General features: G+C 47.3%; 1 protein-coding gene across 1 annotated transcript in view; it reads right to left on the reverse strand.

Moving 5' to 3' along the window:
- SNAP47 (synaptosome associated protein 47) overlaps nt 1-22,417 on the reverse strand; it is a 179,306-nt gene that overhangs the window by 77,892 nt on the left and 78,997 nt on the right. The window contains exon 4 of the mRNA XM_086941070.1: nt 21,759-21,785. Within this exon, the coding sequence (XP_086797196.1) occupies nt 21,759-21,785 (27 nt within the window). The remainder of the gene's footprint in view (nt 1-21,758; nt 21,786-22,417) is intronic.

Consider the following 22,417-nt stretch of genomic DNA (forward strand, 5'->3'; position numbering starts at 1 on the left):
CAAATACCCAGTCTAAAAAGACTGAAAAGCTAACCTGTAGCTGCATGTACCAAAACTGACGCTGTGCCTTTAAGGCACCTCTGCCCCTAGCTTCCCATCATGCCTCAGGGGTTACAGTTAGGTCAGTTGTTCTTTTCGGAGACTGAAAACCAAACCATGGTAACAACAGGTTAAAACATCTCCTATCTAATAAACAAAGTCCTTTGCCCGGGGAGGCGGGAGGGTTGCTTATGACTTTGATGAGGATACCCCTGGAAGAGAACTAGGATTACAGGTAAGTAACTAATCCTTCTCTTCCAGGGGATCCTCATCAATAGTCATAAGCATTAGAATAGAGTAGCGAGCCTCACCTCATCCCTGCGGGCAAAGGAATCAACAGATAACATTCATAGTCGTAGGCCCAAAAGTAGGCCTTATTCTACCCAAATAGGTTTCTCAAGGAGGCTTGCCCTACTTGAGAATCCGCTCTGGAATCAGACTCTAGGCAATAATGCCTTGTAAAGGTATGGACTGATTTCCATGTCGCAGCCTTGCATATTTCTGACATCGGAATGTCATGTAAAAACGCTATTGTGGCTGCCTTCCCTCTAGTGGAATGAGCTTTGGGTGATTGTAACAAAGGTTTGCCAGCCAGCTGGTATGCTAGTTTGATACATGAGACAATCCATCTGGAGATGGACCTTTTGGCTGCTGCAAACCCGGTCCTCATTGAACCATAATTGACAAAGAGTTGGTCTGTCTTTCTGGTGCCCTTCGTTCTTTCTAGGTAAAACTTTAGCACCCGTTTAAGATCCAACGAGTGCAACGACCTCTCAGCAGGGGTCGATGGGTTAGGAAAGAACGAAGGAAGGGTAATCGTTTGGTTTATATGAAAATCCGATACCACTTTTGGAAGGAAAGATAGGTGAGCCCTCATTACCACTCTGTTGTGGTGAAACACAGTGTAAGGTTCCTTGGTGCAGAGTGCTTGTATCTCGCTAACCCTGTGCGCAGAGGTTATTGCCACCAAGAAGGCCGCCTTCCAAGTAAGATGCTGCAAGGAGGCCTTGTGTATAGGCTCAAACGGTGTAGACATCAGCCTGGAGAGAACCAGGTTCAACTCCCAGGGAGGAGAAGGATTTCTCACAGGGGGATAGACCTTCTTTAATCCCTGAAGGAAATCCTTAACCACTGGGACCTGAAAAAACGATGTTTGTGCAGGTGATATTCTGTACGCTACTATGGCAGATAGGTGAACCCTAATAGAAGCGTATTTCAACCCTGATGTCGCTAAGTAAAGGAGGTATGGAAGGACTACCTCTTCTTGTCCTTTGGTGGGATCAAAGCCATGGTCTTTACACCAAATGAAAAATCTTTTCCACTTGAACGCATAAGACGCCCTTGTGGAAGGTCTCTTTGCCTCTCTTAAAATATTCATACATTCTGGAGGCAGATTTAAGTGTCCGTATTGCAAGACCTCAGGAGCCATGCAGTCAGGTTCAGCGACGGGAGGTTGGGATGCAGGATCCACCCGTTCATTTTGCTCAACAGGTCTGGCCTGCACGGCAGGCGTCTGTGTGGACACAGCGACAGATGTAACAGGTCTGGATACCACCATTGTCGCGGCCAATCCGGAGCAATTAGGATCATGTCCATGCTCGATCTGATGAGCTTGGCCACCACCTACGGAATCAGTGCCAGAGGAGGAAACGCATAGGCGAACATTCCTGTCCACTCCAGCAGGAGAGCGTTCCCTTGAGTTCCTGGCCGGTGGAACCTGGACGCGAAGGCGTGGCATTTGGCGTTTTCGTCGTCCGCGAATAAGTCTATGTCTGGACGACCCCAGCAACGGAAGAGTTCTTCGACTACTTCGTCGTTTAGCACCCAGTCTGGCTGATCTTCGAAGTGCCTGCTGAGTGCGTCCGCTTTTGTGTTTAGCTCGCCTGGAAGGTGTACTGCCACCACCGACAGTCCCCGAGCCAGAAGCCAGTGCCAGATTGTCTGGGCCTCCTGAGACAGAGGGCGAGATCGAGTTCCTCCCTGCTTGTTCAGATAGAACATAGTTGTAGTGTTGTCCGTCTGAACCAGGATTTTGTCCGTTGTTATTGCTGGAAGGAACGCTTTGAGCGCCAGATGAACTGCTCGAAGTTCCAGCATGTTGATGTGGTATGTCTGAAGGTTGGTCGACCAGCGACCCTGAATCTGAAGATGACCCATGTGAGCACCCCAGCCTTCTAGAGATGCGTCCGTTACCACAGACAGCGAAGGAAGAGGTTGCTGAAAAGGGACTCCCTGCAAGACATTCCGAGGGCGAGTCCACCACTGTATTGAGGTCAGTGCTGCTTGAGATAGGATGATTCGATCCTCCCAATCTCCAGTCGCTTGGTCCCACTGATCTTCCACAGACTCTTGTAGAGGTCGCATCCTCAACCTGGCGTTCGGTATTAGGAAGATGCAGGACGCCATGGAGCCCAGTAGAGACGCTACTTCTCGCACCTTTGGACGATGAAACTGAAGTAACTTTCTGCATTTCTGCCCCATGGAAGATAGTCTCTCCTGCGAAGGAAACGCTCTTCCTAAATTTGTGTCTAGAACTGCTCCCAGATAGTGGATAGTTTGCGTGGGATGCAGGACCGACTTTTCTATGTTCACGTGGAGGCCGAGCCTGTGTAGTTGTTGAAGACACAGGTGACAGTCTTTGGTGGCTTGACGAGGGGACGGACTCTTCAGGAGCCAGTCGTCTAGATATGGGTACACAAAGAGACCTTTTTTGTGCAGACATGCCGCTACCACTGCCATGCACTTGGTGAATACCCTTGGTGCGGATTTTAGTCCGAAGGGAAGCACTTTGTACTGGTAATGCTTGTTCCCTACCAGAAATCTCAAGTACTTCCGATGACCTGGTGTTATAGGAATGTGGAAGTACGCGTCCTGTAAATCCACCGAACACATCCAATCTCCAATATGTAGATGAGGACATATCTGATGAAGTGCCAGCATGCGAAACTTCTCTTTGACCACCACCTTGTTGAGGGTTCGAAGATCCAAAATCGGTCTGAACTTGTCCTCTTGGTCTCTTTTGGGGACTAGAAAATACCTTGAGTACACTCCTCTCCCCCTTTGGGATGGGGGTACCTCTTCGATTGCGTTTTTCTTTAAGAGGACGCTCACCTCCCTTTTGAGGAGGTTTAGATGGTACAAGCGAGTCTTTTTTGGAGGAATCGGTTGTGGTCTCTTCCGGAAACGTAGCGCATATCCATTGCGCAGTATATTCAGCACCCACTGATCTTTTGTGATGCTGACCCACTCTGCCAGGTGTTGCGAAGCACTTCCTCCCACTGGAGTGGGCAACGGCGCCAGAGGAAGCCACTGCTCAGGCCTTGCCTCCTCTAGGCGTGGTAGAGGACTGATGATGTCCGCCTCTGCCTCTGCCCGATTTTCCTCCTCTGTATTGCGCCTTCCCTTGTGGCTTGTTTTGAGACCATTGAGGGGTTTGAACCCTCTGTTGGCCTCCCCGGTTCTTGTTGGTCTTGAAGCGTCGCTTGAACGGCTCTTTCTTTTTCTCCAGACCAACAGCCTTCACTGTGTCCAATTCTGTTTTCATGCGGGTCATTTCCTGATCGGCATGCTCCCCGAAGAGTGAAGATCCTGAGAAGGGCAGATTGAGGATGCGCTGCTGGGCATCTGGTTTGAGACCAGTTAAACGCAGCCAAGAAGATCTCCTCGCACATACCCCATGTGAGTAGGCATGTCCTGCTAGAAGGGCGTTATCTGCAGATGAACTAATCATTTGGTTCGCCACCAAACAGCCCTCCGTCACTGTTTCCTCAAAGTCCTTCTGGTCCTCCTTGGGCAATTTCTCTTCGAATCGTTCCATGGAGTCCCATAGAGCTCTATCGTACCTTCCGAGAAGTGCTGATGCACTAGAGACTTTCAGGGATGAAGCTGCTGTGCTGCACACCCTGCGTCCCCAAGAATCTTGAGTCTTGCTGTCTTTGTCAGGAGGAACTGAAGAAGAAGGAGCGACCGTGTGATTCTTCTTAGCTGAGGCTACTATAACTGAGTCCGCCGCAGGCTCTCCCTTCACAAAGATAGGATCCGAGTCGGCCGGCCTATATTTCTTTTGGATACGTGCCGGTACCGCCCTGATCGTTGCTGGCGTGAGGAAAACCTCTTTGATTGGGTCCATTATCCCTGGAACCAATGGGAGCAAAGGCCGTGTATATGATTTGTGACGAAGGGTCTCAAAAATCACAGTAGTGGACACCTCTGGAACAGCCATCTCTATATTAAGTTTGTGAGCACCCCTTTGTAAGACGTCCAGATACGTGTTGACGTCGTCAAGCGGGGAAGCTCTGGAGCGAGGGCTGTCTGCCAGCGTTGGAGAGTAATCCCCTTTAGAAGATCTAGATGAAGATGAAGAGGAGGATGATGGAGTTCTCCTCCTCCTGTGGTGAGATTTCTCCTTCCTCACAGGTGATCTTCTAGGTCGTTCTTCCCTTCGAGGAGAACATGATTCCCTCTGATGCTCCCTTCGTGGAGATCTCGATCTCTCAGTCCGTACCTCCCTTCTCGGTGTTCGAGATCTGGGTTGCTCCCTCCTTGGTGATCGGGAGACCCTGGGGGTATGTGACCTGCCCGCTCTCCTCTCTCGTGAGCGTGATCGGTGACTGGTAGGACTCTGTCTGTCTGCCTCTTCTGCCAGCTGCTGAAGAGGGGACCTGTGTTCTGGACTCAAGTACTTTCGTAGTCTCTCCGTCGCACCAGAATCCTTCCATTTACTCAACGGACTATACCATCTTGGCGAGAGTCTTGCCTGTGTGATATACCGCCGTTGGGGTGTCTTTTGCACCGGACTCCTACTCCTAGAAGAGGACCTCGATGAACCAGAGGTACTTAAGGAGGAATGGTGAGAAGCAGATTGTGTCACTAGGACTGTCGAAGGCACTGAAGGAGATCTCCGTCTCACCGGTGTTGGAGGACGTCTCAAAAGCCTTTCCCTCGACGTCGGACGCCTCTGCGGCGTCGACGGAGTGATAACCTTTGACGTCGAACGCCTCGACGCTGACCCGTGGTCTCTCGACGTCGATGTCGAGCCGATGACGGAGTCTTCTCCCTCGACGTCGAACGGCGTTGCCCTGCCTTCGACGGAGGTCTCGACGTCGAACGGCGTTGCCCTGCCGTCGACGGAGGTCTCGACGTCGACCGACGTTGGTTTGTCGGCGACGGAGATGGCAATCGACGGTGTCCTGTCGTCGACGATGCCCTCGACGTCGACCTGGCATGTGGCGACGGCGGAGGATCGGACATCCTCGACGTCGAGCGTCGACGCGCCGTCGACGATGATCCCTTCCTCGACGACGATCGTCCGAGGGGGCTCTTGTTCCTCGACGCCGAGCGCCTCCGTGGAGACGTCGGCGGAGGTGTCACACTCTTCGAAGCCTGTCGACGTTGAGACGACGGCGAGTGTGACCTGTCTCTCGACGCCGACCGTCGCCTGGTTGACGGCGGCGAAGTTGACTTATGTCTTGACGCCGATCTTCTCGTCGACGGCGATCTCGTGGCTTCTCTCGACGCCGATCGTCGCCTAGTTGACGACGGCGGAGCTTTCTTCGACGTCGGTGAACTTCTTTTCGACGACGATTTCCTCATCGACGCCGGTCCCGACGTCGACGGAGCTTTTTCTCTCGAACTGTCCATCAGATGCTGTTTTTTCAGCACCGAGCCCGGTGCTGAGGTTGATGGACGCTCTGACTTGCCTTTGGAGGGAGTTCTAGGTCTCTTTGAACTCTTCCTCTCTGTAGATCTTCCCCTCATGGATCTCTGGGCCAGACCATAGAGCCTGTTCCTCTCTCTGTCTTTAAGAGTTCTGTCAGACAGATTTTTACAATGAGAACAGTCTTTAGGATCATGATCCTCTGGCAAGCATAAAATACAGACCTCATGAGAGTCCGTTTTTGCCTTCTTGTGGCCACAAGAAGGGCAATCATCAAATAATGAGGGCATCCTGACAGGAAAACCTCACAAAAAATCGACTGCAAAGCAGTTATTTACTTGACCCTGATGTTAAAAGTCAAAGTAAATCAAAAAATTGTTCTTTTGAAGATTTTCTGACTGAAAAAGGCAGAAAAGTGTGGAGCTGTGTATCCAGGGTCCTTCCTGAAGGAGCCGGAAAGAACAACTGACCTAACTGTAACCCCTGAGGCATGATGGGAAGCTAGGGGCAGAGGTGCCTTAAAGGCACAGCGTCAGTTTTGGTACATGCAGCTACAGGTTAGCTTTTCAGTCTTTTTAGACTGGATATTTGCAATGCAGCCTGGGAGCTGTATATGCTTACAGTGTGTTATAAGAATTTCTACTGCTTTCTAAGCCTTAAAACAGTTTCTAAACAAGCATTGGTGTTGTTTCTCATGTTTCTAATGCTAATTCACATGTATGGTGGAAATTCTTCACAGCATATTCCAGCTCTACTGTTTTATTTGGCTGCAATTGCTTATTTTTATATATATATATTTATATATATATGTATATGTATATGTGGGGCACATATAATATATTGTTTCCGGGGTCCCGCGCATGGGCGGGAATATTCTAATGCTTATGACTATTGATGAGGATCCCCTGGAAGAGAATAATAGGTATTTGTTAATCTCTGCACACAATAACACAGTATATATAGTTGAATGATCACTCTCTGTGCCTTAGTCCAGGAAAAATTGAAAAGTCAAATGGAGTGTGAGAAAAAGAAAAAGAAGAAATATTGTTGTTTAAACACGTGAAACTGACACACAGTGACAAACACACACAAAATACTAAATCAACATTTACATACATTTAAGAGGCCCTAATTTTGCCCCATGGGCTTGGAGAGGTTGTTGGTATCTTGTGAATCTAGCAAGGGGGGAGAGAAGAAATGGGGAGGAAAACAGAGCTGTGTTAGTGGCTTAAATGGTAATATCAGACATTAAGTAGTGTTGACTCCAGCTGGGGCTTGCCGTGCTGTCGGCATCTGTGGGGAGAAAATCGGGCACTTACTTGGTGAAAGATACTCGTAGGTAGAATCACCTAACTGGAAACCTCCAGACCGCATATTGGCATGTCCGCGGCCGGTTCCAGTATTTAAGCGTCTACTTCCGCATTGTCATTGCGGAAATGCATAGACCGCATCGGGAAGGATAGCAAAATGGCCGTTAGCCAGTGGAAAGGGCGTCAGCCATTTTAGGAGTATACCGTATTACTTTTAGTGTAATATCTTTGCCTACTATGAAAGTAGCACATTGATATTGATTTATTAGAGCAACCGTCACTGATACCTGCCGGAAAAATATATTTACAAGTATAGTAAAGGTCTGTCATAAACACAATATTTTGTACCTGGAAAATGTAAAGTGTGGTCACTTGTATGTCTCCTTTCTTTTGCAATTCACTATAATGCTAGAGGGATACTTGGGGTTTTGAAAAGTGAACCTATTAAAAACAATTATGCAAGAATGTTTTTGTAAAATGTTCATCTTCCATACAATTGGCTTCCTCTGTGGCAACAGAGGCTATCTACTGTCAAAACCCAGAGTATATCGGGAAGATGGTGCCGCGCAGGTGTAAATTATGGCACCCCCTGGCTTGGCCTCCTTACGTTGAATGACAAACGCTTTAAAGGATTGGTGTTCTATTAAAAAATTTGCATAGGGATTAAATTACGAGAATTGCCCCCAAGGTATGTCATCATTAAGGTCCTGAGTATCTGAACGCAACTTAAACACCCAGCGCTGTTCTTTTTCCAGTAGTTTTCCCTCAATTTGTGTGCGGTTCTAGATATGTTCAAGCACCACCCACCTCATGTCATTTGGGGTATGTTGACGCTCCAGGAAGTGTGTGGTCATTTTTGTGTTTGGTCGTTTGCACCTAATATTGCTATGGTGTTCTACTATACGAGTGCTCACCTTCCTAGTGGTCATCCCCACATAGTGTAGGCTGCATGTGCAGGTGATTAGGTAGACTACTCCTGTCGTATTACAATTAGTGAAAGATCTTAAATCCCATGTTACGCCGTTGTTGCAAACTATTTGTTTCGTTGCTATGGTTAAGTGGCATACACTGCAATTGCTGCAGGGGTAGTGTCCTTCAGGTAGAGGATGTAGCAGGCGTACTGGGCCATCTGCGCCAAGTGTGTTTTTAGGTTATGTATGAACTAGATAGTTCCTGAGATTTTTTCCTTTCCGATGGCTAAACATAGGTTGTTGTAAGTTTAAGCCTCCACTGTTCAGGATTCGCCAGTGTTTCTTTACTATTTTAGTCACCCTGTCGGAAGCGACGTTAAAGGTGGTGATGCAAATTGGTCTTTTGTTTTTTACACTAGGGTCGGTTTGTTTATGTTCCAGTAGAGCTTCCCTGTTGTTGTTGGAAGCTCTTTTCCTGGCTTGTGAAACTATGTGTCGGGGTAGTTTCTCAGTAACAGTTTTGTGCTCAGATCTTTGGCTTGGTGTCACGGTGCCCCTGGTCACGTTTGTGAACGGGGCGGGGAACTTAACTATTGTTCCTTTCCGCCCCGTCCTCAGGATCCCAACGGCCCCTTTAATGCTGCATGGATGTCCCGAGCAGAGGTGGAGTCAACTTGCCTGACGTCATGCGATTCCGACCAATCAATGCCGGAAGGGGCGGATAAGGAAGCCCAGCCGGAACTGCAAAGCGCGAAAGCCGGAGAAGCCAGGACGAGAAGCAGATGGGAAACTAGGACGAGAAGCAGACGAGAGTCCAGGAAGAGAAGCAGACGAGGGGACCAGGAGTACGCCCGGAGGCCACCGACACCGCGAGCTGCCCTGCCGCACTTCCGGGGAAGTGTGGCTGGACAAGGTACGGGCCGTTTAAAGGGGCTTTTTACCTCGCAGGGTGGGAACGGATAGGGGAGGTCTGAGGGAGGTCCCGGCACGGTACACCTCTGCTTACTCTCGCACCGTTTGAATAGAGCATAAACAACACACCATATGTGTTTGGTGTAGGGCCCTGGTGACTCCTCACTTCCCCTTTTCCCTCTCATTCCGTCGAATAACCCTGGGACGTGTCAGTAACCCTCGGATTGTTTTCTCTCTTTTTTTTCATGATCTGATGCCCGGAACCAAGTCGCAAGTCTAATATGACCGACTCCACTCAAGTCCAGAAGAACGGGAAGACCCAGACGTTTATTTTGTTGTTTTGTGTGCTTTTGCCCAACGATTTGATTTGACAATCCTGGTTGCTTTGCAATAAATGCCTATCCCGCCAAAAACGCCAGACAGCTGACCCATTCTTGCCCTCACCAAAACCCCCCCTCCTCACAAGTGGCGAGCCAGATAGGAGTTGTGGGAGTGAACCACCGTCCGATACAGGATGGAAACCATCATTCAGCAGATGAAGGAGGGATAAGAAAAACTAGAGTGGGCTATCGGACAAACCTCCACGCAAGCGGAGGCAGATCGAACAACTTTCACTCAGGCAATTCAAAACCAATCTGAAAGTTTACTTAGGCTGGCCAAAGGACAGACTCAGCTCCTGACGGTTTTGGGACAAGGAAGACCAACCGCCCCACCCCCGGGTACAGTGGTTCCTTTGCAAAAATATGCTCCGGGTGATGAGCCCTTAGCTTTCTTTTTGAATTTCGAAAGGGCGGCTAGGGCGAGTGCATGGCCGGGAGACAGATGGCCATTTTACCTTGCCCCTCTCTTGACTGGAGAGGCACAAGCAGCATACCAAATGGTGAATAGGGATGGAACCTGTGCATACGCTGTTGTTAAGCAATACATCTTAGACCGCTTAGGAGTGGATGAGGAAACCCACCGGCTAAGGTTTCGCCAGGAACGAGGAGCCCCGGGGGATCTGCCCAAGACTTTGTTCTACAAACTAAAGGAAGCGGCTGACCTTTGGCTTAAACCTCACGAACCCAATATTGACGCCGTCATGCAAAAGATTTATCTCGAACAATTTCTCGAGGCTCTACCTTATGGCACTCAGCGTTGGCTGAAGCAACATGCGGGTCTCACACTCGAACATGCTATAGAAATGGCCAGGTCTTATGCCAGGGCACAAGGTCGACCTTATGTCAGAGAACCGGAGAAACCCTCCAAAAGCGTCCCTCCTGCAAAACCGGAAAAGAAGCCAGTAAAAGGGGTACCAGAAGCTATACGCCCCCGTTTCCCTAGAACAGATCTTCCAATCAATTCAGGTCCCCAATGCTACGACTGCGGGGAATGGGGCCACATAGCGCGTTATTGTCAAAAGAAAAAAGAGAAGGAAGATGAGCCCATGGACGTTAGCTATGCCCCCCGCTCCATCCTCTTTGCACAAGAAACCGGAACGACCTTCTATGTAAGTCTAACTTTTAATGGTGTCCCTATAAAAGGCCTACTTGATTCAGGGTGTAAACACTCAGTAGTGAAACAGGCATTGGTCAAGCAGTCCGACCTCATACAAGGCCAGACAGTACACATACGATGCGTTCACGGGGACGTTAGAGAATATCCCTTAGCCAAAGTCACCCTCTATAGTGAGTCAGGGAAGGGGACTGAGGTGAGGGTAGTTGTCTTGTCTGATCTCCCAGAATCCGTCATCATAGGGACCGACAATCCCTCCTTTCATTCTCTTCTGTTAGACGCTCTACAGCCCCTGGGGACAACTTATGACAATCTCCTTCTACCAGAGCCCTGGGCAAGAGATACCCATTTTCGCACGGCTCAGTTAAACGATGCCAGCCTCACTAATGCATGGAGTAAAGCCCGTGAAGACCAAGATCCCCTTACCCGGGTTTATCCCACTTTTATCGAGAAGAACGGTTTGCTCTACAGACTGGCTAAAGCCGATGCGACCCCTCAGCTGCTAGTACCCATAAGTTTTAGGGAGCAAATTCTCTTTTTCACTCATGCCCACCTGCTGGCAGGACATTCTGGGGCTGAAAAGACGGGACAGGCCATACTTCAACATTTCTTCTGGCCAGGAGTTTATGCCCAGATACAAAAATATTGTCAAGAGTGCAGGATATGCCAGAAACGTAATCCTTACATACCTCCCCCTGTTCCATTGCATCCATTACCCATTATAAGTACTCCGTTTGACCGAATCGGAATGGACCTCATCGGTCCATAGCCCAAGTCAGGAAGGGGACACCAATATGCTCTGGTGTTGGTGGATTACGCCACCCGATATCCGGAGGCCTTTCCCCTTCGGCTGGCCACCTCTTCTGCTATAGCACAAAGGTTAGTGGAAGTGTTTTCCCGAATGGGATTTCCCAGGGAGATCGTTACCGATCAAGGGACCCCTTTCGTATCCCATCTTATGAAACAGGTGTGTACCCAACTGAGAATAAAACATATAAAGACATCTGTCTACCATCCACAGACAGATGGCTTGGTTGAGTGATACAACGGCTCCCTAAAGTTCACCTTAAAAAAACTTCTGTCTGGGGATTGGAAGAACTGGGATCAGCTCCTCCCACTAGCCCTCTTTGTATTACGCAGCCAAACCCAAGCTAGTTTAGGTACCTCACCATTCGAGCTGCTCTTCGGCCGCAAACCCAGAACTCTGTTGGAGATTACTAAAGACAGTTGGGAAAAGGAGGGTGTGCAAGAAGCGGAAGCACTTTTGGACTATACACGTCAATTACAAACCCGCCTCCACAAACTGAGGACCCTTGCTCATGATCATCTGGCCATTGCTCAGGCCATGCAAAAGACCTTCTATGATCGAGGAAAAAAATGGAGGGAATTGAACGTAGGGGACTGGGACCTGATAATGTTACCCAGCTCCACTCACAAACTAAGGAAAGAATGGCAGGGACCCTTCAAGGTCCTCAAAAGGATAGGTCGTACCACCTATCTAATGCAGTTGTCTGGACGGAAAAACCAAATGTACCACATAAATCTCTTGAAAAAGTGGCTAGGTGCACCCCCTCAACCAGTCCCTAAGGTTGCCACGGTTTCTTCCCCTCCTCATACTGTACATGATACCCCCATCAATCAAGATCTCACCCCGAAACAAAAGGAAGAGGCTGTCTCTCTACTCCTTCGCCACAAGGGAGTATTCTCCGACCACCCAGGCAGAACCCACCTAGCAGAACACACCATTCCTACACCCCCTGGTATTGTGGTAAAACAAAAACCATATCGAATCCCAGAGGCTAGACGCCCGGCCTTCCAGAACGAGGTGGATAACATGCTACGCTCGGGCATAATCGTCCCGTCGCATAGCAACTGGTGTTCACCGGTGGTTCTTGTGCCGAAACCGGATGGCAGCATCCGATTTTGCATAGACTTCCGAGCTGTTAACCAGGTATCTAAACAGGATGCATACCCTCTCCCCAGGGTAGATGAGCTGTTGGAACGCCTTGGTGAGGCCAGATATATCACCACCATTGACCTCACAGACGGGTATTGGCAAATCCCATTAGCCCCTCCAGATAGGGAAAAGACCGCCTTTTCCACACCATCTGGCCATTACCATTTTACCGTCCTCCCATTTGGGTTGCACGGAGCGCCAGCTACCTTTCAGAGGGCTATGGACACTCTGTTGGCCCCACACATGAAGTACGCATCAGCCTACCTTGACGATATTGTCGTCTTTAGCAAGACGTGGGAAGACCACCTCACTCACCTGGACAATATTCTGTCCAGCCTAAACAGTGCACATCTCTACATCAATGCAAAAAAATCCAGGGTCGCCTATGAGACAGTCAATTACCTTGGTTATGTCCTAGGAAAAGGTATGATTCAACCCCAAACCAAGAAAGTGGAAGCCATAAAAGCTGTACCCTACCCTACCACTAAAAGAGAATGCCCGTTCCCTCCCTGAAGGAAATCTCAGCCTTTCGGGCCTTGCAGAACGCTATCACCTCCTCCCTGTGCTGATCTTTCCGGACTTCAGTAAACCCTTTCATTTACAGACCGATGCCTCAGGGGTAGGAATCGGCGCTGTTCTGTCACAATTGGACGAGGAAAGGCATGAAAGACCAGTCTTGTTCATCAGCAGAAAACTATTCCCCCGTGAACAAGCCTATTCTACCATTGAAAAGGAGTGTCTTGCCGTGCGATTGGGGGTGGAAAAACTCAGGTACTATCTAGAGGGACGACCCTTCATTTTGTTCACGGATCATGCTCCTCTCACTTGGCTCCAGCGCAACCGGGGACATAATGAGCGTATCCTGCGTTGGTTCTTGGCCCTGCAGCCTTATCAAATTGAGGTTCGCCACTGGAAAGGGGCTGATCAGGGGAATGTTGACTTTCTATCCCGCTTCCCTATTTCCCCCGGACGTGGAAATCCCGGGGGTGGGATGTGTCACGGTGCCCCTGGTGATGTTTGTGAACGGGGCGGGGAACTTAACTATTGTTCCTTTCCGCCCCGTCCTCAGGATCCCTACGGCCCCTCTAATGCTGCGATTCCGACCAATCAATGCCGGAAGGGGCGGATAAGGAAGCCCAGCCCGAACTGCAAAGCGCGAAAGCCGGAGAAGCAGAGGAGAAGCCAGGACGAGAAGCAGATGGGAAACTAGGACGAGAAGCAGACGAGAGTCCAGGAAGAGAAGCAGACGAGGGGACCAGGAGTACGCCCGGAGGCCACCGACACCGCGAGCCGCCCTGCTGCACTTCCGGGGAAGTGTGGCTGGACAAGGTACGGGCCGTTTAAAGGGGCTTTTTACCTCACAGGGTGGGAACGGATAGGGGAGGTCTGAGGGAGGTCCCGGCACGGTACACCTCTGCTTACTCTCGCACCGTTTGAATAGAGCATAAACAACACACCATATGTGTTTGGTGTAGGGCCCTGGTGACTCCTCACTTCCCCTTTTCCCTCTCATTCCGTCGAATAACCCTGGGACGTGTCAGTAACCCTCGGATTGTTTTCTCTCTTTTTTTTTCATGATCTGATTCCCGGAACCAAGTCGCAAGTCTAATAGGACCGACTCCACTCAGGTCCGGAAGAACGGGAAGACCCAGACGTTTATTTTGTTGTTTTGTGTGCTTTTGCCCAACGATTTGATTTGACAGTCCTGGTTGCTATGCAATAAATGCCTATCCCGCCAAAAACGCCAGACTGCTGACCCATTCTTGCCCTCACCAAAACCCCCCGTCCTCACACTTGGGTATTATAATCACTTTTTTCTGAGCAATTCCGTCTCAAACACAAGAACTGCCCAAAGGGAAGATTGTCCTTCAGTTGCCTGGGGTGAAAACTGTTGTACATCAGGAGACAATTTCTCTCAGTGGGTTTAAAATGTGTGGTCGTGATTCGAGCTCCATCCTGTGCTATTATGTTTAGCTCTAAAAAGATAAGTTGGGACCGGCTCATTGTTACCAGAAAATTCAAAAAAGGGTCCCGCAGATTTAACCAGGCCAGAAACTGAGTGGCCTCACATTGATCTCCTTCCCAAATAAGTAACACTTCATCTGTTTACCGTTTCCATAGTTGGACATGGTTAAGATGCGGGTTACTCGGGTGTAGGATTTTTTGCTTCTCCATGTAGTGGACATAGAGACCGGCTACGCTCTTCCCATACTTGTACCATGCTTTTGGAGGTATAGAGTGTGGTTGAATTGGAAGAAGTTTTCTGTCAGTACTAGCTGACAGCATTCAAGTGCCACATGTCTGGGTGTATTGTACTGCCATGTGTCTTGGAAGAGTACTTCTTCCAGGATCTCTAGTGTTTCCTTATGGGGGAGGCTTGTATATAGGCTTTCCACATCTAAACCCACTAAGATGTGAGTTAGTGGGTTGAAGTGTAGATTTTGCAGAAGACAGAGTACAGCTTTGTTGTCCTGAAGGTACGTAACTGTTTCTTGTATTAGTGGGCCTAAGAATGCATCCGCAAACTTCGACAAAAGTTCCAGGATGGAGCCTATCCTTAAACAGTTGGTCTCCCATGGAGTTTATCCATGGTTTTGTGGATTTTCGGGATTGTGTAGAAGTAAGGGATTATGGGGTCATTGTTCTCTAAAAAATCTGCTTCCTTCTTAGTTATCCAATCATTTGTCAAAGATTCTTCAACGAGACTTGCAATTTCGATAAGTAAGCGTTCTGTAGGGTCATCCTGTATTATTTAATAGTTTCTTTGGTCTGACAGGAGTCGTAGGCATTCCTCGTTGTAGGCCGCTGTGTTTTGCACGACAATGGCGCCACCCTTGTTTGCTGGTTTGATGGTCATCCTTGTTTCTTTGGATAGTTGTTGGATTGCTTCCTTTTCACATTTACTGGTATTGTGAAATCCTCTTATGGTTCTAGGATCGATTTCAGTAACTTCCTTGAGTACTGCCTTCTCAAAGGCTAGAAGCTCTACCGGAAGGCTGGCTGATGGTGGAGTGAACTTCGATTTTTTGTGAAGTCCAGTGTCTATGTTGGTGTTAGTTGTGGGTTCTTTGTCCTTGAAAAATACCTCCAGTTTGATTTTGGGAATGAACTCTTTCAATTTGCAGCATAGTTTGAATTTATCTAAACTTGCAGTCGATACGAAACCCAATCCCTTTTCCAGTACGGTCGTCTGGTCGGGTGTCAGGGTGGTGTTCGAAAGGTTAACCACTAAGCTGGGAGGTTGCTTGTTGACGGGATGTTCGGTGGGCCCATACTCCACGTGTGGCTCCTGGCGGTTTCTAGTGGCTGAGCCCATTGCACCTGTTGGCCTCGTCTTGTTTTCCCTCGCTGTGGCATCTTGCCTCTCCCTAAATAAAAAAGACTGGTGTTGTTGTTCTTGGGGTTTGCGCGTTTTGCCAATAGGGGTAGGGTTGTTGTTGGTAAGGCTGGTTCCTTATCCGTCCTCCTCTTGGGCTTCTATTCTTGTTTGTATAGTCGCGATTGTAGCTGGAATCAGAGTTATCAGAGCCTGTGTCTGACCCATCGCTATCAGTATTGTAGCCTGGATTTCTCCCTGTTGGGGTATAGTCTTCCTTCGTGTAGGGGTACACTTTGTCATGAGAAAAAGATTTGTGGTCCTTGTGAAATTTTACATACTTGGTGTCTTTTAAACTTATCTCAAATTCGTTCATTGTCTTGTTCAATTCCTCTAATCATTTTTTCAGTTCTGTTGTACTATGGTAAGTCTTTAGTTTGATTTCTAGGTCGTGTATTCCTACCTCCATTTCATCCAAAAGGCGTGGTGCAGTTTTAATAATCAGCACTAGCCAATCTCTGGTACAGTGCCATGAAATGATGGACCAATCTTTTTTTAATAACTTATCCTGCTGAAAGAGAAAGGGTTCATTTTTTACTATTAGCCCCCGTGGGGCAATGTTGGCTCTTAAATATTCACTCATCATAATCCCATGGACCACGGTTTTAATTTGGTAGCGTTTTAGTTCTGTTAGCTCATCCCAGCATTGGCTTGCCTCACTAGTGTCCCGGTTAGCTGTCCCTGTATGAGGAATCATTGAAGCTATGATCCTATCTACCTCTTCCTCTGAGAAGGTGAGACCTGTCACCTCAGTCATTTTGGTTAGGAGGATGATCTTTGTTGCAAGGAAGGTATGTGTGGCTCAATGCTTAGAGCGGCAGACCTTGATGCAGAACACTGGCCAGGGACCAGGGTTCGATTCCTGCCTCTGCTGGTTTCGGGCTTAAATTCCTCTGACCGGATATTCTCGCCTCAGTGCCGATTCTAAGCATGGGTCCCACGCTGCAACTCTGGGCAATAGCTTGCTTAGTCTCCACAAAGGCCCCCTGATACACAAGGGATGCCTGGTTTCACCATGGGATGCCCAGGAGTGGACACCCCACAAGGAAAAGCCAGGAGGGGTTCCCTTGTGGTAGGAGTACAAGCGCCGGGATGCCTCTGGGTCACTGTTCGCGCTATACAAATACGCCACATTTACATTTACATTACATGTCTATGTATTGTAAATGTGTTTGTGCATGCGAAAAAGTGTCAGAAAACAGGTTTTTACGGGCAGTACAAGAGAGAAAGGCTCCCACAGCTGTGTGCTGTATATAGTAGTATTCAAAGAAGGGGGGAGATAGAGGTAAATGGCTAGGCTCACCCTCCAACAATTAATGAAGACCTGAATATCCCGAAATCTTGGGAAAAAGAACCTAGCCAAAAAACGGATTTCCCAAAACTCAATTGGAGTTGGGAGAACAATGTCAGAAAGAAAAAGTTGTCTTTCTTGAGTCCCCTCACTCACCAGGGTTTCCCCACGATGACATGCTTCATCAGAGGGGCCATCTCAGTCCTCTACGGACTGAGGCGTGCTACGGCTTGCGGAATTACGTAGAAGCACTCAAGTGGAAACAGGTATGCCTCTGAAAGGCATTTTGTGTGAAAAGCTGTGGGCGCACAGGAACACCCCCAATAGTGTAACAGGATGCTCCCCATTTAAGAAACTCAAAGGAAGGGTGGCTGGTTCGAAGCTTGTCCCATTGTGGCTGTGTGGGAAGAACAAGAGTAGTTGTGGCGCTGATGTGAGAGTCAGAAGGTATCAAGAGAAGTATAAGCAAAGGTTTGATGACAAGAAAGGTGCGTGGAGATGTGAATGGAAGGTTGGTGACATGGTGTATGTCAAAAAGGGAGGTTGGTCTCCAAAAGGTGAAACAACCTTTTTGGGTCCCAAACCATGTGGCAGTTAAGAGGAATGTGGTGGTGTGAAGTGATGGCGAATTTTGGAGTATGTCTCGATTGTCTAAGTGTGGAGAGGTGAGTGGTTCCTGTTATGGTGAGAGCAGTAATGGCAGAGATCAAGGTGGCCAGATGTGCCATGACAGAAGAGGGAGGAGGCTAGCATTATAAATTCATGATTATGTTTTAGAGTAGTGATATTGTGTTTCCTGTCAATGTGTTATCTCTCTATACATTACAGTAATGGGTGATGTTTTCTTGTTTACCTTTCTTTCGTCCTTTCCCTTATGTTTCCCGACTTATTACGTTTATTAGTTTGTAGGTTGTTGTGTTATAGATATATATATATATATATATGTATATATATATATATATATATATATATATATATATATATATATATATATATATATATATAGGGGGAGATGTGTTGTAGCTTGCCCCTTAAGTGTGATGCGCCCATGGGAATGTTAGGTGCATCACTAGAACCTTGGGAGTGACCTGTCAACGTCAGAGTGGGAAGCTCTGTACTGGCTGTTAGCTGTGCCTCCCGGTGGGTGCAAAAAAATCCTAAAACATGTGTCTACCTCTTTTTATCACTTAACCCACTGACGAAAACTGGCATGGTGTATTTAACCTCATTCCTATGCAATCTGCCTGAGATCACACCCAGGTCACAGTCAACCAGGCACATTGACAACTGAGGTTAGCCGAACCGAACTCAAAACTGGTGCAGCACATTCTAGGAGGTACCAACAGATTTCAAGTGCATGCCCATTCATGTAAATTTGAGTCTCACAGTGTTAGTATTGTGTCCGAATCTGTGGTGATGGCAGGCATCTCATAACAAGCATTTACAATGCAATAGGTCTCGCATTATTAAAGTTTGAGCTATTGGCATTGTAAATGACAATGCCTTTTATTCATTTGTTTTTAAAACCTGCAATCGGTGCATAAACACGCACTTTGAACATATAGTCCTTCCTTAAGATGAGCAAGGCTGGCAGTAAAAGAGACTGCCAGCCTTGCTTCTCATAAGCATGGACTAGAAGTACAAAGTGCTTGTTTACGCACCAATGCAAATGAATAAAAGGCATTGTCATTTACAATGCCATTAGCTCAAACTTTAATAATGCAAGACCTATTGCATTGCTCTAACCATAAGGCTACATCCTCTCCCCTTGAAAATCGAAAAGTTTGCACCTTAACCTGCTTTGCTTACTGTACAGAACCAGAATGACAGTGGTTTACCAACGTCCACTAGGCCACAAGAATTTACGCGTATGAAAATCTTGGGAAAAAACAAACATTTTCACAACAAATATCTCAGGCCTACTGCCTTTAACATAACTTTACATAAACAGATCCGGCACACAGCCAAGATCACTGGCTTGAGACCATAAGCAACAATGTCCTGCTACTCAAGGCAACCAACATGTATGTGGGTGACGCCTAAGCCCCTTTCAACAGTTGTTATGAAATCTGTTTTTTACGTTGACTACAAAAGGTCACTCGACAGCTGCATTAGGAGCAAGAGCTAAAAAGTTTTGAAACTGCGATGAAAAAGTATATTGCAATGTGGTAAATAATGACCTGGTGGGGCACAGAGGGAGGTGGAGAAAGGAAGAACTCAGTGCAAGGGCCGATACTTAAGTTTGTAGGAGGGAGCGAGAAAACGAGAGCAAGAAATACAGAAGGAAAAACATAAAGAACTAGTTTTAAATGCGTGCATGCTGTTTGCGAGGAATGCAGCTAGAGAAAGCAAATTTAAAATACAAAACACGTGTGCAATGCTGCTTTGCTTACTGTACAGAACCAGAATGACAGTGGTTTACCAACGTCCACTAGGCCGCAAGAATTTACGCGTATGAAAATCTTGGGAAAAAACAAACATTTTCACAACAAATATCTCAGGCCTACTGCCTTTAACATAACTTTACATAAACAGATCCGGCACACAGCCAAGATCACTGGCTTGAGACCATAAGCAACAATGTCCTGCTACTGAAGGCAACCAACATGTATGTGGGTGACGCCTAAGCCCCTTTCAACAGTTGTTATGAAATCTGTTTTTTACGTTGACTACAAAAGGTCACTCGACAGCTGCATTAGGAGCAAGAGCTAAAAAGTTTTGAAACTGCGATGAAAAAGTATATTGCATTGTGGTAAATAATGACCTGGTGGGGCACAGAGGGAGGTGGAGAAAGGAAGAACTCAGTGCAAGGGCCGATACTTAAGTTTGTAGGAGGGAGCGAGAAAACGAGAGCAAGAAATACAGAAGGAAAAACATAAAGAACTAGTTTTAAATGCGTGCATGCTGTTTGCGAGGTGCAAATTTAAAATACAAAACACGTGTGCAATGTTATCAAGTGGATTCTTGACGTAAAAAGAGTGTTCAGTAAGTGTCAAATACTGACCAAAGACAAATACTGCAGCTTTCACATAGGACATGCAAAAGAATTGTCAATGGCAACGGGCGCCGACTAGCAGGAAATGCAGCAGGAGGTGGTGCGGGACAGCACGCAGCGTCCCAAAAAAATAAATAAATAAATACCGCCTTCGGGTAAAGTCCGCGCTATATAAAAATGCATAAATAACTAACTAAATACATACCGCAATCACCGCCGTCACTCTGCCGGCCTGCGACCAGGAAGTCAGGCAGGCCGGCGCGACAACAGGAAACAGGAAGTAGGGGGGCGGGAGCCTACCCCGCCTCTCACGGAAGAGCCGCGATTGGACGGAGCCGCCGTGTTTGGAGCACCGGAGCAGGCAGGAGCCTACCCTGCGCCCCGGTGCCGAAGGAGGGAAGAAGAGTCCTGCTGCCGGGCCCTGCAGCTGAGGAGAGCCGCCGCACGAAGGAAGCCGGTGAGTGCGTTGCCGAACGGGAGAGCGGCGAAGGGGGAGGGGGGCGGGGGAAAAGCATGTGCGCGCGCGAGTGCGGGCGGGCGGGCTTTGTATGTATGTGTGTGTGCGTGCGTGTGTGTGACTGTGGGGGAGGGGGGTGTGTGTGTGTGAGCGAGTGTCTGTGTGCCTGTATGTGTGTGCCTGCGTGTGCATGCGCTCGCCTGTGTGTGCGTGCGTGCGTGCGTGCGTGCATGCAGAGGGGTGGGGGCTGCCTGCCTGCGTCTGTAAAAGCAAGGGCTGTGAGTTACTCTGCGCATGCGCGGGGGCAAGCCTGTTCATTCCAAGCCAGCCTCAGCCAGCCTCGGGAAAAACGAAAGTAATAAAAAAGCGAAACTGACACTGCCACTGCAGACAATGCTGCGCGCTCCCGAGGTGAAATCCGAGACTGAAAAAGCTCGTAACACTTTGGTGTCCACTCTCCTAAATACGGATCACATTAGTTGTCGAGCTGACAGCATTCATGCTTCGCATGAATGCTAACATCAGCTCGACCTAAAAACCATAATACAGACCATCAGTTGGTGCTGGGCTTCACCTCTCTTTTGCCAGGATAACCACAGGGGTGGAACCATGGGGTGTTCCGTGTCGAGGAGTGTACTCTCCACTTTCTTGGGAGAGCCATACACCCACTGCGTGGCATACAACAACCCATCATGTATTCCAAAACATCCTATGCACACCTGTTGGGAAGGGGCAGCAGGCAACGTTTGCTATTTACTGTACAGGTAAAAATGCCTGTACCATAACTACTAATGCACCAACTGTTGTTTGATGGTCTCGACAGATTAAAAGAAGCTCTATTTTGGGTACATTTCATCTTGATTAATAATTATTGTTTTTTAAATCAGTACAGGCCCATCGATTCAGCATCCAAGTCTCATGAGAAGGAAAAATCACGACATGTATAAATGTTGAAACGAGGGAAGAGGTTCCACACGGTGGCGGTGGAAGGAACTTTCGGAAGAAAATCAGATCAATCAAACCTGAAAAATGGAGAAAAACACATTTACTCCATTTCCTATTATGGGGATGCAGCACAAATATTGCAAAATCTGTAAATTGTTGCCGTGCTGCAATTAACTTGGAACAAATCTGGAATGTTTCCTTTCCACGTACACAAGCAGCAGTAATGATGAAAAAAGAGATTTATCTATTTTTTTGCAGCGGTCGTACATCTAAAAATCAACTACTTTATTAAATTAACTTACTAAACACCTCAAGCGCAGTGACAATTGCCCCTCAAGATCTTGGACTTACCATAGCATTTCCCAGATAAACAAAAAAGACTTCCTATTTTTAAAATAAAAGAAAGATACTATACCTTTGTCAAGTAGATTTGGCAGATGACCTGTGAAGAATGAAACAAATACAAATATTACTAATTAAACATAAATACAGTATATATATATATATATATATATATATATATATATATATATATATATATATATATATATATATATATATATATATATATATATAAATAAAAGAGACAATAATATAGTGTTTGGCTGAAAGCTGCAGCAGATATTTTCCTTTTACCCTGATTTCCTGCAAGTTATAAGGATTATTTATATGATAATTTTTTTACAACTTTATTTAACATGTTTTACCAATTACACAACAAAAACTGAATTTGTGCTCATTAACAAAGATGTACTTGTTAAAGCACAGCTGTCCAAAACACAATAGCTTACGCCTGTACAACAACACTGTAGAAGCAAAACAGATTTTGTTGGCCAATTATTTTAATGGAGTCCATCACATTCCCTCACTAGCTAGTCCAGGACCCCATTCTAACATCCATGGGGTGTTTATAATGTATGCTGTTGTATCCTAGTCACTGTCCTACCAGCTAGATGCTATCTCCACTGGATTCTAGGATGTGGAATCCAGAGGCAGAGAGCTGGCGGTTGCTGAAGGGAGAGGACAGAGCAGGGGTTGATGTACTGGACATAATAAACCAGGTATATTGTTCTT

This window comes from Lissotriton vulgaris, chromosome 10 (assembly GCF_964263255.1).
Source record: "Lissotriton vulgaris chromosome 10, aLisVul1.2, whole genome shotgun sequence".
Classification (NCBI taxonomy): Eukaryota; Metazoa; Chordata; class Amphibia; order Caudata; family Salamandridae; genus Lissotriton; species Lissotriton vulgaris.